This window comes from Diceros bicornis, chromosome 36 (genome assembly GCF_020826845.1).
Source record: "Diceros bicornis minor isolate mBicDic1 chromosome 36, mDicBic1.mat.cur, whole genome shotgun sequence".
NCBI lineage: Eukaryota > Metazoa > Chordata > Mammalia > Perissodactyla > Rhinocerotidae > Diceros > Diceros bicornis.
This window is the reverse complement of record NC_080775.1, coordinates 21985841-22001363: the sequence shown is the minus strand read 5'-3', so window position 1 is coordinate 22001363 and position 15523 is coordinate 21985841. Positions and strand designations below refer to the sequence as shown.

Here is a 15523-nt window from a genome sequence, read left to right as displayed (position 1 = left end):
TCTTTTATTGCTCACTAGATAACAATACCCTTTCCTTCTGAGAAATCTATGTGGTAATCTCTTCTGGGAGCTTCTGAGTCCCAGGCCCCTAACTACTGTGAAATACTGAAATTACAGTGGGAATTCCACGTGGGAGCCAGATTATAGCAAGAAATTGGAATAGAATCCCTAAGACAGATCCTATTTATGAACTATAATCATTTCGCCTCAGACTCAACAAAAGGGAGGTATGGAAAGGTCATCTACGGGCACCTGCCTGAGAGTGTATCTGTACAGTTGTCCCTCAAAGCTCTTTTGCACCACCCTTTGAAATACTCTTGTTACAGGCTGTTTGCCATAAAGTCCTCTGACATAAAAGAAAAACTAACTAAATACACTCATGTAGTTTCCCCATGATAACCAGCTTCTGATTTAAAACACTGCCTTCGTTTTCTCAATCAACATGTATTAAACAATGGTCCTAAAGTGAACCTATTTGGAAAACCAAAATCCAGATATTAAGGAAATAATTTTAATATTTTAATTCTGAATCATTCTAAGCATGAGAATAGTTTTCTTTCTTAATTTACTTGGATATCATTTTATTCCTTTTTTGTGTCTGATAGTGTCACCATTTTAAGAATGGAATTAAGCATAACCATGGGAGAGCCTCTTCATGTTTCTGTTCTGAATTTCTTCAATACTCTTTCAAGAAGTCTTTAATGAAGCTGTGTGGTACAGTGGTTAACGTGGGCTTTGAAGTCAGATTTAGACTCAAATTACGGTTCTACCATTAACGTAACTTCAGGTATTCTAAGCTGCACTTTCTTCCTCTGTTTAACGGGGAGAGTCATACCTACCCTAAGGCATGAAGCATGCTGCACAGAGCCAGGCACATAGGAATTACTCAATAAATGGTACCTATTATTTTATACATACACACACATTGAAAAATCTGGAAAAATGAAGAAAAAAATATCCTTAATTCTATCACCTTAGTAACACAAACATGTATTTCTTTATAATTTCTGTCCACATAAAAACTTATTTTTATATTATTATAATTGTAATATACAATTTTATCTTTTTTAACATTATAATCACTTTTCCACAGTACCATGTAGAATTCATAATTACCTTTTTAATTTGTTGAATGAGATTCCATTAAGTAAACTACCATAATTTAACCACTAAATTCCTGCCAAATATTTGAGTTTTTTTGATAATACAAATAACGCTACAATAATATTTTCATGAACATAGCTTTTTTGTTCTGTGGAATTCTTTTCCTTAGGATGAATTCCCAAAGCAGGCTTTGTAGAGTAACCATGAATTCTTTCGTGACTTAGATTAGTTTTGTCAAATTGCTTTCCACAAGTTTATACAATTTGTAATTTCCCCACCACTGGGCATAAGCATCATGTCCTCTCCAACCTTCAGTATTGATACTAATATCTTACATTTATTGAATATTTACCATGTGCCAAACACTGGTCTGAGAGCTTCACGTATATTATTTCATCGTCCTCACAACAAATCTCTGAAATAGCTACTTTTAATTACTCCCTTGCAGATGAGGAAGTTAAGGTTCGGAAAGTTTAAAAGCCATGTCCAGGGTCACACAGCAACTAAGTGGTAGAACTTGAACTCAGCCTCAGAGCCTATCTAATGCCACAGTGTTCTTAACCACCTGGCTATCTTTCTGCTTTACTCTTCCCTCCTCCAAATAATAATAGATGGGAAAAGATATTTTCATTGAAGTTTGTTTTTTTTTTTGTGAGGAAGATCAGCCCTGAGCTAACATGCATGCTAATCCTCCTCTTTTTGCTGAGGAAGACCAGCCCTGAGCTAACATCCATTGCCAATCCTCCTCCTTTTTTTTTCCCCAAAGCCCCAGTAGATAGTTGTATGTCATAGTTGCACACCCTTCTAGTTGCTGTATGTGGGACGGGGCCTCAGCATGGCCGGAGAAGCGGTGCGTCGGTGCGCGCCCGGGATCTGAACCTGGGCCGCCAGTAGCAGAGCGCGCACACTTAACCACTAAGCCACGGGGTCGGCCCCTCATTGAAGTTTTTTTAATGTGTAGTTCTTTGATCACTAGCAAAGTTGATCATTTTTACATGTTTGTTTAAAAACTGTATTTTCTTGTTGTGTTATTTGTTCATATTATTTAGCAACTTCTGTAAAGTGGGGGCAGTTTTGTTCCCTGTGTATTTTTTACTAATTGGGTGTGTCAGTACAATTCACACAAGAGGCCCAGGCCCCTTCTTGATGACTTCATTGAGCTGTCAGTTTATAAGAGGAGGTGCTCCTTCTCTTCCTCCTCCTTCCTGCCCAGTATGAATACAAATATGTTCTAGAAAGTTATCATGTCCACATCTTTTCAACATTACTCACTCATATGATATGGTTCTTGGCTGGTTTGGAGTGCCCTATTTTGAGTGAGAGTGAAGACCCAATGTCCCCTGAGGGTGACAAACTAGAATAATTTTTTTAACTGAACCAATTTACCAAGGTCTTTGAGAATCAATCAATATCTCATTCTCCCCATCCCCCTCTCTCTCTTTCTCTTTCCATCTACAAATTTCTCTTCTGCTAAGATAAAGACTGAAATATATAGATTTTTTGTGAATACGTGATCCAAATAACTTGGCCATCATTCAAAACTTATCTTCCATAATGTACACTAGAGACGTCATTAAAACCCCATCTATGGTTTACTAAGCAAAATCGGATTTACCTAATAAATTTAAACATTAATAATCCTATTTTAAAATATGCTCCATCACCTGCATTATGTCTTGCAATATATCCAAGTGCCCAGGCTGCAGCCTCCTTGACTCCAGGGTCAAAATCTTCCAAGCATATCACCAGCGTATCCAGCGCTCCACAATCTATTATTGCTTGAGCTAGCTGAGGAGAGTGTTTACCAACTGCTCGTAGCACAAAGGCAGCTGCTTTCTTGTAAAAACGCTGCGAGGATAAAATAGACAAAACCCAAAGTGAATTGAGCACTTACATAACCAGAAGTTAAAACAAACCAAAACCAGCATAAAAATGACTTTAATATAAATAAAGCTCAACAGCTTTTAAATACAAAACATGAAAAAGTCCTGCAAACTCTTTTGACTTTTTGATGTTCCCTCATTCCTTTTGTTCAGTAACTACACTAAAACAATGTAAGTCTTAAATTACACTTCAAATGTTTTACTCTGAAACATGCATTTGGAAATTGCATAAAATAAAATATAGACATTATATTTCCTACAAATTCATAAAATAATGAGATTTTCTGTATCTGCATAACACTGAAAGGTATTTGTTTGAGGCAGGGGAACTCTTAGATTGTCAGCACATGCAACTAAACTCTGTCAACTGACCGGTTCGCTTCCTTTCTTGCCTTCAGTCTCTAAGCACGGTAGGCCTTTCATGACCTCAACTAATCCTTCTGCGTCCCCAGTTATCCCAAAATGACAACCATGTTCCAAGATGCACTTACCAATCATCAGATAAACATAAAGGCAAAGCATTCATGATACATTTTAACATTTCCTGGCAAATAAACCAGCCAAACAATGGGGTATGTTATTTACCCCCTTAGAAATACTTTATAAAAAAGATAAATACAAATGACTTACCATTGTGTGGATTTTAAGGAATGCTTCATATTTACAATATTTTCTACATATAAATTTTATCTGATTAAGAAACGAAATAAAACTGAAACACAAGACTAACATGTTTTTCTTCATATAACTAAAAAAATTAAATATATAGGAAATATTTGGCTATAACACTCACTGTTGTTTTATGGTTAGTATAATGACACAGTAATGGTCTCCTCACTCTTCCTTTTATTACTAGAACCCAATTAATTCCCTACATCAGATTCTGAGTTTCTGTTTCTTTACAGTGACTACTAAACAGCAACTGGGTGACTTCAGCAAGTGTTTTGAAAGTGTTCCATTTACTTAGGCTAAAATATTAAGATACAATAAAATTACAGGAGAGAGAAAACACAAAGTATATTTTTAACATACTATATCTCAAAACTTGGTATATGTTGATATAAGAAATATGCTATGTTAGTAGTGATATTTTGATTTGATATATTTCTTTAGTTTCTTAAATGTTAACATATATAGATATTAAAACATTTGTTATAAAGTCTAATGTTATATGTCAGTAACCAAAAATCTACTAATTTATTATAAAAATTAGAATAGAGTTTTAAAGTAGCTTTCCATAGATTATTTTCTTATAATTGCAGAGTAATAATGGTGATGCACTTCTTGTCATTACCTTAAGCTAATTTGACTTTTTATATTGCAGAATTTTCAAATTCTCAGACAATTCATTAGGCATTAGTAGTCACTACTAACTACAGTGCCTATAATTTACACTTTCTGATCTCATTCTCCCTTTCTCCTAATTTCTGCTTCCCCAAATTCTTCTCTTCTCTCCCATTCCTTGGCCTTAAAAAAAAAAACAAAAAAAAAAAACAAAAGCAAAACCAGAGGACTTTGTACCTCATAAAGAAGAGATTAAATCTCCAGTGGGAAACCAGTTAAAGGACTGGCCAGTGAAGGAGACAGAAGCATGTGAAGAATGCTTCACATTCTCACCTTTTCCTCACCTTTCAGCTCTAGCACTTTTTTGTCTCTTTACAACTAATGGACATTCATTCATACTTAGAAAACTTCTATTAAGAACCCTCTATGTGGAATACCAAAACACAGACCTGGCCCTCAAAGGAACAAGCTGAGAGTCCAGGAAGAAGAAAGTCTAACAGAATTTGATCATAGAAGGAAACCTACAAGAAAAATAAAATTTCTGAGACTCCTTGTAGAGATAAAACGGTCATTAGTAAATGACTCTCCAATCTATAAAAATAAGGCAAATTTTTAAATAATTAGGATTTGTGTACATTTTTTAAAATTCTGGTAAAATATGCATAAAATTTACTATTTTAACGATTTCAAAGTGTATAATTCAGTGGCATTTAGTGCATTCACAGTTTTGTGCAACCATCACCTATCTAGTTCCAGAATATTTTCCTCACCTCCACAAGAAACCCTGTACGTGTTTAGCAGCCACTCCTCAATCCTCTCTCCCCCCAGCCCCCAGCAACCACTAATCTGCTTCTGTCCCTATGGATTTGCATATTCTGGATATTTCATATAAATGGAATCATACAATATGTAGCCTTTTATGTCTGGTTTCTTTCTCTTACCATAACATTTTCAAGGTTCATCCATGTTGTAGCACATAACAGTACTTCATCCCTTTTTATGACTGATAATATTCCATTGTATGGATATATAACATTTTGTTTATCCAGTCATTCTTTTGGCTATTGTGAATAATGCTGCTATGAACATTTGTGTACAAGTTTTGTTTGAACACCTGTTTTCAATTCTTTTGGAAATATAACTAGGAGTAGAATTGCTGGGTCATATGGTAATTATGTTTAACTTCCTGAGGAACTGCCAAACTGTTTTCCGTAGCAGCTGTACCATCTTACACTACTACCAGCAATGTATGAGGGTTCCAATTTCTCCACATCTTCACTAACACTTGTTATTTTCCCTTTTTTTCTTTTTTTTTTTATTGCCATCCTAGTAGGTAAAGTGATATCTCATTGTGGTTTTGATTTGCATTTCCTAATGACTAATGCTGTTGAGCATCTTTTCACGTTTGTTGGCCACGTGTACATCTTCTTTGGATAAATGTCTATTCAAGTCCTTTGCCCATTTTTTAATTGGATTATTTGTCCTTAGGTTACACAAATAGGAATTTAATCTTAAACATATGTCAAGAAAGATATATACCTAGGTTATGATAAACTAGCAGAATGCAATGAACAGTCAAAGACCCTACCGATAGGAAGGTCCTTAACTATTGTTAGGTGACACTGTATGGAAATTTAGAGTGGAACCAGACAGGCAGGGAAAAAACTGGGGGCACTCATAGATGATCGTTAAAAGGGCTGGCATGCTTGCATACTTGATAAAAAATGCTTTATCAAACCTTCTGTAAAACACATTCTTCTTCCTTTTGGATGCTTCTCTCCCCCTTGCTTCAAAGCTGTTTCTTACCATTTCCATTACCCAGATTTCACCTGTATATATATAAAGATTGCTAAAAACAACTTTTTATTTGCCTAGAGCTCCATCACCTTTCTAAGACTAAACCTGTAACTTTAATACTCCCAAACACAGAAATACTGCCTCATTATATATAATTCTGTTAAAATTTTTTTAATGTTTTCTCCTTATATTAACAGTAATGGAGAAAAGCTGCATATCAATCCCAAAGTAAAATACCCTCAAGATATTATCATGCACAGTTCCAAGAACTGAGGGTTGTATTAACATCTTAATAATTCTAATGCCTACAAGCTTGCAGGTGTACCCAAACTATCAAATTTTTTAAATCCAAAACAAAAAACATATAACTTATTTTTTAAAAACTCTTACATTCTGTTCTGCCAATGAATAGACAAGCTGTGGCAGAATGTCACCCTTCACAACTGCTTCTGCCAGGTCATCATTATAATTAGCCAGTCTCCCAAGAGCCAGAGCGGCCGTCTGTTGAATTGTCGGGACCACATCCAAGAGAAGAGGCCTCAGCAAAGACATTACACCTGAGTTAAGTTATGAAAGAAGAGAAGTCAGCAAAATTTAAATTAAAAAGTAAACATACAATTAAGCATATATGCAGATAAGAAAATTAAGGGGGAAAAGATCAGTAAAAACAAAAAAATTATCCACTAAAAACTAATAGGATATTTAGAAGACTATAACTGGCCAAGACACAGAATAAGACAACCTGTAATTATCCAAGCAGCAGCACAGCATGAAAAGAAGAAAAGCTCTGGAGTTAGAGAAGAGTTTAAATCCCTGACTTGGCAAGTACTAGCTCTGCAACCTGATAGGGCTGTCTGTCACGAGGGACGCGGAGAGAAGCTGTGAAGCATGTAAGATAACGCCTACCTAGCACATGGTAGGGGGTAGGGAGCGGGCATTGGGGAACAGGTTCCCCCAGCCTTTGCAAATCCTATGTTTGAGGGCTCAGGTCAGGTCCTTTCCTCTCAATGAAGTCTTCCATTTGTTTTTTCGCTGATTCCAACTGAACTTAGAGTTTATGACAGATATTTTATCAGGATCTATCTCCAGAGCCAGGGGAGCTAGGAGGACCATTTGGCTAGGGTCTCACACTCCTGAAGGGCTGCAAATTCAGATTTCTGACATTATCTCCAAATAAATAAATTCTTTGAGATAAGGAAGTATATTGTATTACTAGCCCTCATAATATTCATTCTAGGGTTGAATACATAGTATGTATATCATTATCACAACAACAGTAATAAAAGCAGCTCATATTTATCGAGCACTTATTATACACACACATTGTTTTAAGGACTTGTTTTCCATATTAATTCACTGAACTCTCATAACAAACCTATGAAGTAGGCCCTAATATTATGTCTATTTCATAGTTAAGGAAATGAAGGCTGAAAAAGGTTAAGAAAATTGTCACACAACTAATAAATGGTGGAGCAAGGTTAGAAATTCAGACATTCTTTATTGATAATTGCTAAATAAATAATATATATTGAAAATTGAAGAGGTGGGGAAAGGGAGACAAATAATAATTGCATTTTGGTCGTTTTACTGCATATTCCAACTCTTTATACTAACTTTACCTTGCTATAAAATATGCAAAAGAGTCAACTGCTATTTATGCTTTAATGATGGTGTTTTAGTCTAAGGTTACAAGAAAGGTAATGACAGAGTTCAAACTGGAACAAAGGGCTCCTTGACTTTCTCAACTTGATTTACAGCAGGCTGTTCAACTTGATGTTATTACATCTTTTCTTTAAAAACTCCTACCCTAGTGATCTATAAAAGCAAATACTACCAATATTCTTTTATGATGTTATATCCAGAAACATTTGAAATAGAATAAAAGGAAAACATTTACAATCACATTTAGGATTAGACCAAAATAAGATAAACAGTACTACCAAATAACATAAGCAGAGAATAATGATGCTTATCATACATACATTTAGTGACGTGACCTGTGGCTTTTCATAGTTGCCAATTTCATTTAGTGATCATTTTTATGTCTCAGTTGGTTTGGTTATATCATCTTATATAAGGCCACAGTTGCGAGTTTGAATCCCACTCAGGCTGGTTAACTTTGCAGCCACACAGGACTCCTATCCATGCGGAGGTCAGAGCTCACGTTAAACCAATCAACGTGTCCATGTTCACAAGTGTTGCTTATACTATTATCTACACTTTTTTATAGAGATAATTTCTGAAATATCTCACAACAAAAAGTTTAAAGCCTAGAATAAGGTATTAGAATGACTAAGGTCTAATAACTAATATTAGACATTAATATTACAAAAACTAAATGTTATCATGGGTTCTTTCTAGAAAGATGGATTTAAAACAATTTATTGATGTCTTTTTTGTAGTTTGCTGTATTTTATTACTTGATTTTTTTTTTTTTTAGTTTTTTAATTGTGGTAAAATATACGTAACAAAAATTACCATTTTAACCATTTTTCGTGTACAATTCAGTGGCATTAAGTACATTTACAATGATGTGTAATCATCACCACTATCGAGGAACCATTAAACTTTCCCACAGAGGCTGCACCATTTTATGTTCCCACCAGTAGAGTACAAGTGTTCAAATTTTTCCACATCCTCACCAACACTTATTTTCTTTTTTTTTTTTTTTAATAATAGCCATCCTAATGGGTGTGAAGTGGTATCTCATTATGGTTTTGATTTTCGGTTCCCTAGCACTAATGATGGTGAATGTCTTTCCATGTGCTTATTGGCCATTTGCACATCTTCTTTATTGAAATGTCTATTCAAGACCTTTGCCCATTTTTCAATCGGGTTGCTGTTGTTGTTGAATACAACCTGATATTTCTGATAATGAATACGCGCCATTCTAAGTAAAATAAGCCAATACTCTAAAAAATAAAAGCTAAATTTGTTAACATATATTTAAAGTTTCATAATAAATACATCAACGAAGCCAAAAGATATAAAGTACAAGTATGCTTAGAGTAGTTTTAAAAGAATCACAATTATGTTTCATATTATTTTTTCCTGATGATTCTGATATTTCCTTTTATTCTCACTTGATATATTTATGGGAAGGCAGTGGCTTATTGTCTTTTGAAACATAATTAGAAAATCACTTCATACTAGGTTATTCAACCTAGATATTCTGAATTAAATCTCAAGAACTTTGAACTTTTAAGAATTTGAAGAATGAATTCATCTATCTAGGTCTATGATATTTAATTTCATTATAAGTGTTTATTACTAATTACAGTATTTACGTAAGGTATCACAAGTCTCTCAATTTTGGAAAATTTCAATTTGCAATTTTAGTGTAAAATATTTTATCCCCAATAGGTGTTTCACTTGGCCATATACTCAAAGGAATTTTCTGCTCTATATATTTTCTCCTCAATTTCTACTGCATCTGGCCCAGGAAAAATAAGGTCAATAAAATGACATAATTCCTTTCCTTCTATTCCTGTATTCAATATCAAAGTTAGGCTTCTATGCAGATGCTTCTGCTCTACCATAATTTTCCTATATTCCTTAGTTCAAACAGTAGCACAATGAGAATTTTGAAAAATTTTAAATCTCTGAACCTATAAAAGTAAAAGCTAAAGTTTCAGTTTAAAATATATTTGTCTGAATAAGGTCATTCTTATTAGAGAAAATATTACCCCAAATTTCTAGTCCTTGAATTGCCTCTTTAATGCTTCATAATCATCAGTCCCCAGGGACATGTTTTTATCTCTTACACAGATTAAACATGGAGACTTTGTCATTCTAATTACAGATTTGTCCTAAAAATACGGATATTGATGCAAGAGGAACTGAGTAAGGATGGGAAGAAGGGAGAGAGGAAGGGAGAGAAGGAATAAGAGAGAGAAGGAAGGAAAAAAGCAGCATATATAACATAGAAAATTTTCCTTACCTGCCTGTCTACTAGGAATCCATGGTGATTGATCCTTGGGGAGCGAATGTATGAAAATTTAGAGTCCATAAATTACAGCAATCTGAATAGTTGCTAGAATATCTGATAAACAAGGTCTCTAATGAGCAGCTAATGACCTCACTGGGTCTTCACTGAAGGAGCTAACATTTGCTATCTAATATTAAAAATAATAATTTCTATATTGTACTCTAATATCTATAAAAAAAATTCTGTCTACTGTATAAAAACTGATAAAATGGTGTGCAACTATTTCTGAAATTTAACTTACAGAATAAATCTTTACAATTCTCCTCCTCCCCTAACTTTATAGCTTTGAGTTCCATTTCTATTTTCTTGTTCCAGGGCTATACTGGAGATACTGCTGCTAATACCTACACTGCAAACCAGTTATGCAAAAAAACAAAAACAACCTGTGATCCTGCCCACAGTCATTCTTTCAAAAAATACAGCAGGGTTTACCCAGTGGCAAGCAGCAGGACTACACATATGAGTTAAGGCAGCTCCTACTCTCAAGAAACTAATAATCTAGTGGAGCAGATTATAAAATAGCCTCAAAATAATCACAACTCTTTAATTCCTTTTAATACAACGTAGGCATAATTACTTTGATTTTGCATGCCAATTCCATATGTAAGTCAGGAAGGAAATGTCAAACATTTCCAAAGACAAAAAAATAACCCATTCATTCTCATATTTATATATGAGAATGAGGGCCGGCCTGGTGGCTTAGCGGTTAAGTGCGTGTGCTCCGCTGCTGGCTGCCTGGGTTCAGATCCCGGGCGCGCACCGACGCACCGCTTCTCCGGCCATGCTGAGGCCGCGTCCCACATACAGCGACTAGAAGGATGTGCAGCTATGACATACAACTATCTACTGGGGCTTTGGGGGAAAAAAATAAATAAATAAAATTATATATATGAGAATGAGTATATAATTTATATGCATATTACCTCAATCTGCTGTTTTACAAAGACATTTAACACGCAACTTTGTTCCTTTAAAAACAAGTGTCTGCAAACTGGGCCTTTGGGTCCATTTAAGTCTTGCTAAAGATTTCTGGATGCCCCGGTTACCTCTTACCTTCTTTGTTTTGTTTTTTAATTTTTTAAATTTTATTTATGTTTATTGTGGTAAAATATACATAAAATTTGTCATTTTAATCATTTTTTAGTGTACAATTCAGTGGCATTAAGTACAGTCACAATGTTGTACAACCATCACCACTATCATTTCCAGAACTTTTTCACCATCTCTAACAGATACTCTATACCCATTAAATAATAACTCCCCATTTCCCCCTACCCCCAGCCCCTGCTAACCTCTATCCTACTTTCTGCCTCTATGAATTTGTCTACTTTAGATACCTCATATAAGTGGACTCATACAATATTTGTCCTTTTCTTCAGCTTATTTCACTTAGCATAATGTTTTCAAGGTTCATCCATCAGAGCTATCCACTGTAGCATGTATCAGAATTTCATTCCTTTTTAAGGCTGAATAATATTCCATTGTATGTATATACCACATTTTGTTTTCCATTCATCTGTTGATGGACATTTGAGTTGTTTCTACCTTTTAGTTATTGTGAATAATGCCACTATGAACATTGGCGTACAAGTATCCATTTGAGTCCTTGCTTTCAATTTTTTTGAGTATATACCTAGGAGTGGAATTCCGGGATCAAATGGTAATTCTTTGTTTAACTTTATGAGGAACCACCTGTTTTACACAGTGGCTGCACCATTTTACATTCCCACCAGCAAAGCACAAGAGTTCCAATTTCTCCACATCCTCACCAACTCTTGTTATTTTTTATTGTTGTTTTTTATAATAGCCATTGTAATGGGCATGAAGTGGTATCTCACTGTGGTTTGATTTGCCTTTCTCTAATGACTAGTGATATTGAGCATCTTTTCATGTACTTATTGTCTCTTTTTATATCTTCTTAGAAGAAATATAATCTACTTAAGTCTTCTGACCATCTTCAATCCACTTTCTGGATTTTTTGTTGTTGAGTTATAGGAGTTCCTTATATATTCTGAATATTAATATATTAATCTCTTACCAGATATATGCTCTGCAAATATATTCTCCCATTCTGTGAGCTGTATTTTCACTCTCTTGATAGTGTCCTTTGATGCCTTTCCTTGTATTTTTAGACTTAAAGTGATTTCTACCATATATATTTTTTACTTTCCAATTTTATTCAAAATTATCAACTTATAAAATAATTTAAACATTTGTTGTAAAATTTGCAAAGCTTTAAAAAGTTTAAATTCCAACCATATGTTTTATTTTGATCTAAAACTACTTTCTACATGACCATTTACTATGAAACTGCTACTATAGTTCATTCAAGTTTTACCAGAAATGACTTCTGCAAACAATTAAGCAATACGCAGCAAAGAATTCGCCTTTGACTGTCGATGTTACCATCTGACTCAGGCATTCTGTTTGGGGTCCAATGAGAATAGAAAAGAAACTTCATGCTTTAGAAATAGGAGGAATCTCTTGCCCTGCTTGTTACGTGACTGCCTATGTTGAGAGACCACAGACTAAAACAGTTAAAAGCATGTATCTGGAGGGAGACTGATTGGGTTCAAATCTGGGTTCTGCCACTTTCTAGCTGTGGGACCTCAGAGAGGTTACTTAACATCTCTGTGTCTCAGTTTCCTCATATGTAAAATGGTGACAAATTCTAGGACTACCTCATAAAGTTGTTGTGAGAATTAAAATAAGTTAAAATTTCTCAAGTGCTAGAAAGATTAGTTAGGAAAAAATAAACACCAGTAAGTACTTGATAAATAAAAGTGCTAAAGAAATCAATTCCCTATGTTGACCATATTTTTTATCAACATTTTATTGGTAGTAGTGTATATGACTCATTAATTAATTGCTACCTTCCATTGTGATGAAGAAATACTTAAAGTTCCATGACCCCATAGATTGAGCCTTTTCTGCCATATATTTTAGAATTACTATGGAACAAATAATTCATTCAACATTCATTTAAAAACTATCTATTAAGAATATACAAGGTGTTGAATACACAATTGTCCTTCACCTCAAGAAACTCATAAATGAGTTGTGAGAGATAAACAAATGCAACACATTCTGATGTGTGCAACTCCAAGAGAAATAGAGTGTGCTCTGAAACACACAGTAGAGCATCTAACCCAGGCTCTCAGGGACACAGGGATAGCAACCCAGGGAAAGTGCCATCTAAGTTGAGATCTGCAGGCTTCTGGGCAGACTACCTGCTGAAAAATTGGAGGGAGTGAAGAGAGGAAGGACTGGAGAGTATTCCAACCAGAGGAAACTGTATAAATGAAGCTCAGAACCAAAAAGAGTTTGATATATTGATAAAACTGAGAAAGCAGTATGACTACAGTACAAGAGGGAGAGAGGAGGTTGGAGAAAGAAAGCGAAGAGATTAATGAGACAAAAGTCTTGAAAGGTCCAATAAACTATTTTAAGTATTCTGAATTTTATCTGAACAGTAATGTCAGCACAGTGACAGAATCAAATCCGCACTTTGTAAAGAAGGAGCACTCTGATTACACTGGGAAGAAAGGATGAAAAGAGACAAGATGAGAGGCAGGAAGACCACAGGAAGCTGTTGTAGGAACCTGCACCAGATGTGAAGATAGCCTGGAGAACAGCAACGGCAGGAGGGAAAGAGAAAAGTGAAAGGTCTAAGGAGATATTTAGGAGACAAACTGATTATTGTGAAGAAGATGGAGGAATCAGGGATACTTCCAAGCTTCTGGCTTGGACAAGTGATGGGTGATTGTTGCAGACTGTTGAAGAAGCCATGATAAATTCATAGCGGCCTGAAACGCAACGTGGGAGGGGTGACAGCAAGAGATAAAGCTGGAGAGGTTGGCTGGGGCCAGATCGAATTTGGCTATAGGTCAAATTAATATTTTGTGATGTTGTTCTACGTGAAATGAAAAGCTTTATTGTTTGCCCCACTGTCAGGGAGGTAAGTAAATGAAAATGAAGACTTGAAATAATTTCCAGGTCTACCCGGTGTGGCTGCGTGCACTGCACAAATCCAGGGGATGCCGCTCACGTGGATCATGTATAAACGGCGCTCCTGAGGCTGTGCAAAGCACAACAGCCATCTTGGACACGGCATGCTATGCGGTGCTTGAGTTTGTTTTATGGGAATAAATGTCTCATCTCTTCAGTAAAATAATAAACATCTCTGGAGCAGAGATTATGTTTTATACTTCTTTTCTAAGAATTTTCAGGCCTTGATTTGGTTTCTTCCAGCCTCTATTCCTGCATTTGATTAAGAAATCATAAATTTTGGTATCACATATCTGTCTTGTTTTCTCTGAAATATTTTCTCACTACGGTAACTATAAAGTCAACTATGATTTTAGATGTTGTATCCCTTACAATACAGAAAGAGTATTATAACTTATTTAAAGGGTCACGATGAATCACAAAATGTATATACAATCTTTTCATATAGAATTCAATTGTAATGATAATTCAAGAAACTCTTATGATCAAGAATAATCTATTTTCTCCTTTTAAATTTATTCACATTAACTGTAGTATCCTCTGAATTTTGTTTGGTGATTGACTATTAATTCACTTGTTTGTGAGGAAAGGGCTACCACACCTGATATGTCATTGTTGAGTGGGGAGGGGTGAGAGGAAGGTGACTGTCACTGAGAAGTTAGCAACTCTTATAAGAGGGCAAGGAAGCACAGTAGGTATTTATTTACTTATGTAACATACACTTACATAGCATTTACCACGTACCAGGCATTCCCCTAAGAAATTTACAAATATTAACCCATTAATCCTCATTACAATCCTATGAGGTAGATACTATTTATAGCCCTAGAGTCTATGCTCTCCTGTGTCTCCTTCCCAATGTCAATCACAGCCCATTTACCACTGAAAATGGGCCTATGTGCCAGGTTGAGAATGCATACCAAAGGGTATAATCTGTAGAATTCACATTATTCTACCATTAACATTACCCTAGCTGTCTTCTGTGATTACTGTACTAAACTGAAATTCCATTCCTTCTTCTGGTGCAACTGTCTGATTCTCGACTAGGTCACAGCTACCCCCTTCTACATGGGAGATCTGAACTGAGTGAGTATGTAAAGCATAAAAGTTATGGCAAGTTCAATTCACATTGTACTTTAGATAAAATGATTGGAATTTACATGTTTATAATTACACAAAGAAATATAAAATGGGCTTTTACTGTAGTTTTCAATTGAACATGTAAGTTCCACATATCCAAACCTTTATTTTCAGCTAAGATTGCTCTCCTGAGCTCTAGGCCCATACATCCAGACTGATTCCCATGGTCACTGGCACACAGATATCCCAGACACACCTCAGCCTCCACACTGTTAGAGTGAAATCACCATTGCCGTCTGCTTTTTGTATCCCCTTCCTCCACTAATGAATGGCACTAACGTGCCTAAGCAACTGCAAGCCTGGAGTCATCTTCAACTCA

General features: G+C 35.3%; 1 protein-coding gene across 2 annotated transcripts in view; it reads right to left on the bottom strand.

Moving 5' to 3' along the window:
- Positions 1-15523, bottom strand: part of SPAG6 (sperm associated antigen 6) — a 62652-nt gene that overhangs the window by 39497 nt on the left and 7632 nt on the right. For both annotated transcript variants that reach the window (XM_058532562.1, XM_058532563.1), the window contains exons 3-4: positions 6459-6625; positions 2769-2952 (exon numbers count right to left, since the gene is read on the bottom strand). In XM_058532562.1, coding sequence (XP_058388545.1) covers positions 2769-2952; positions 6459-6625 — 351 coding nt within the window. The remainder of the gene's footprint in view (positions 1-2768; positions 2953-6458; positions 6626-15523) is intronic.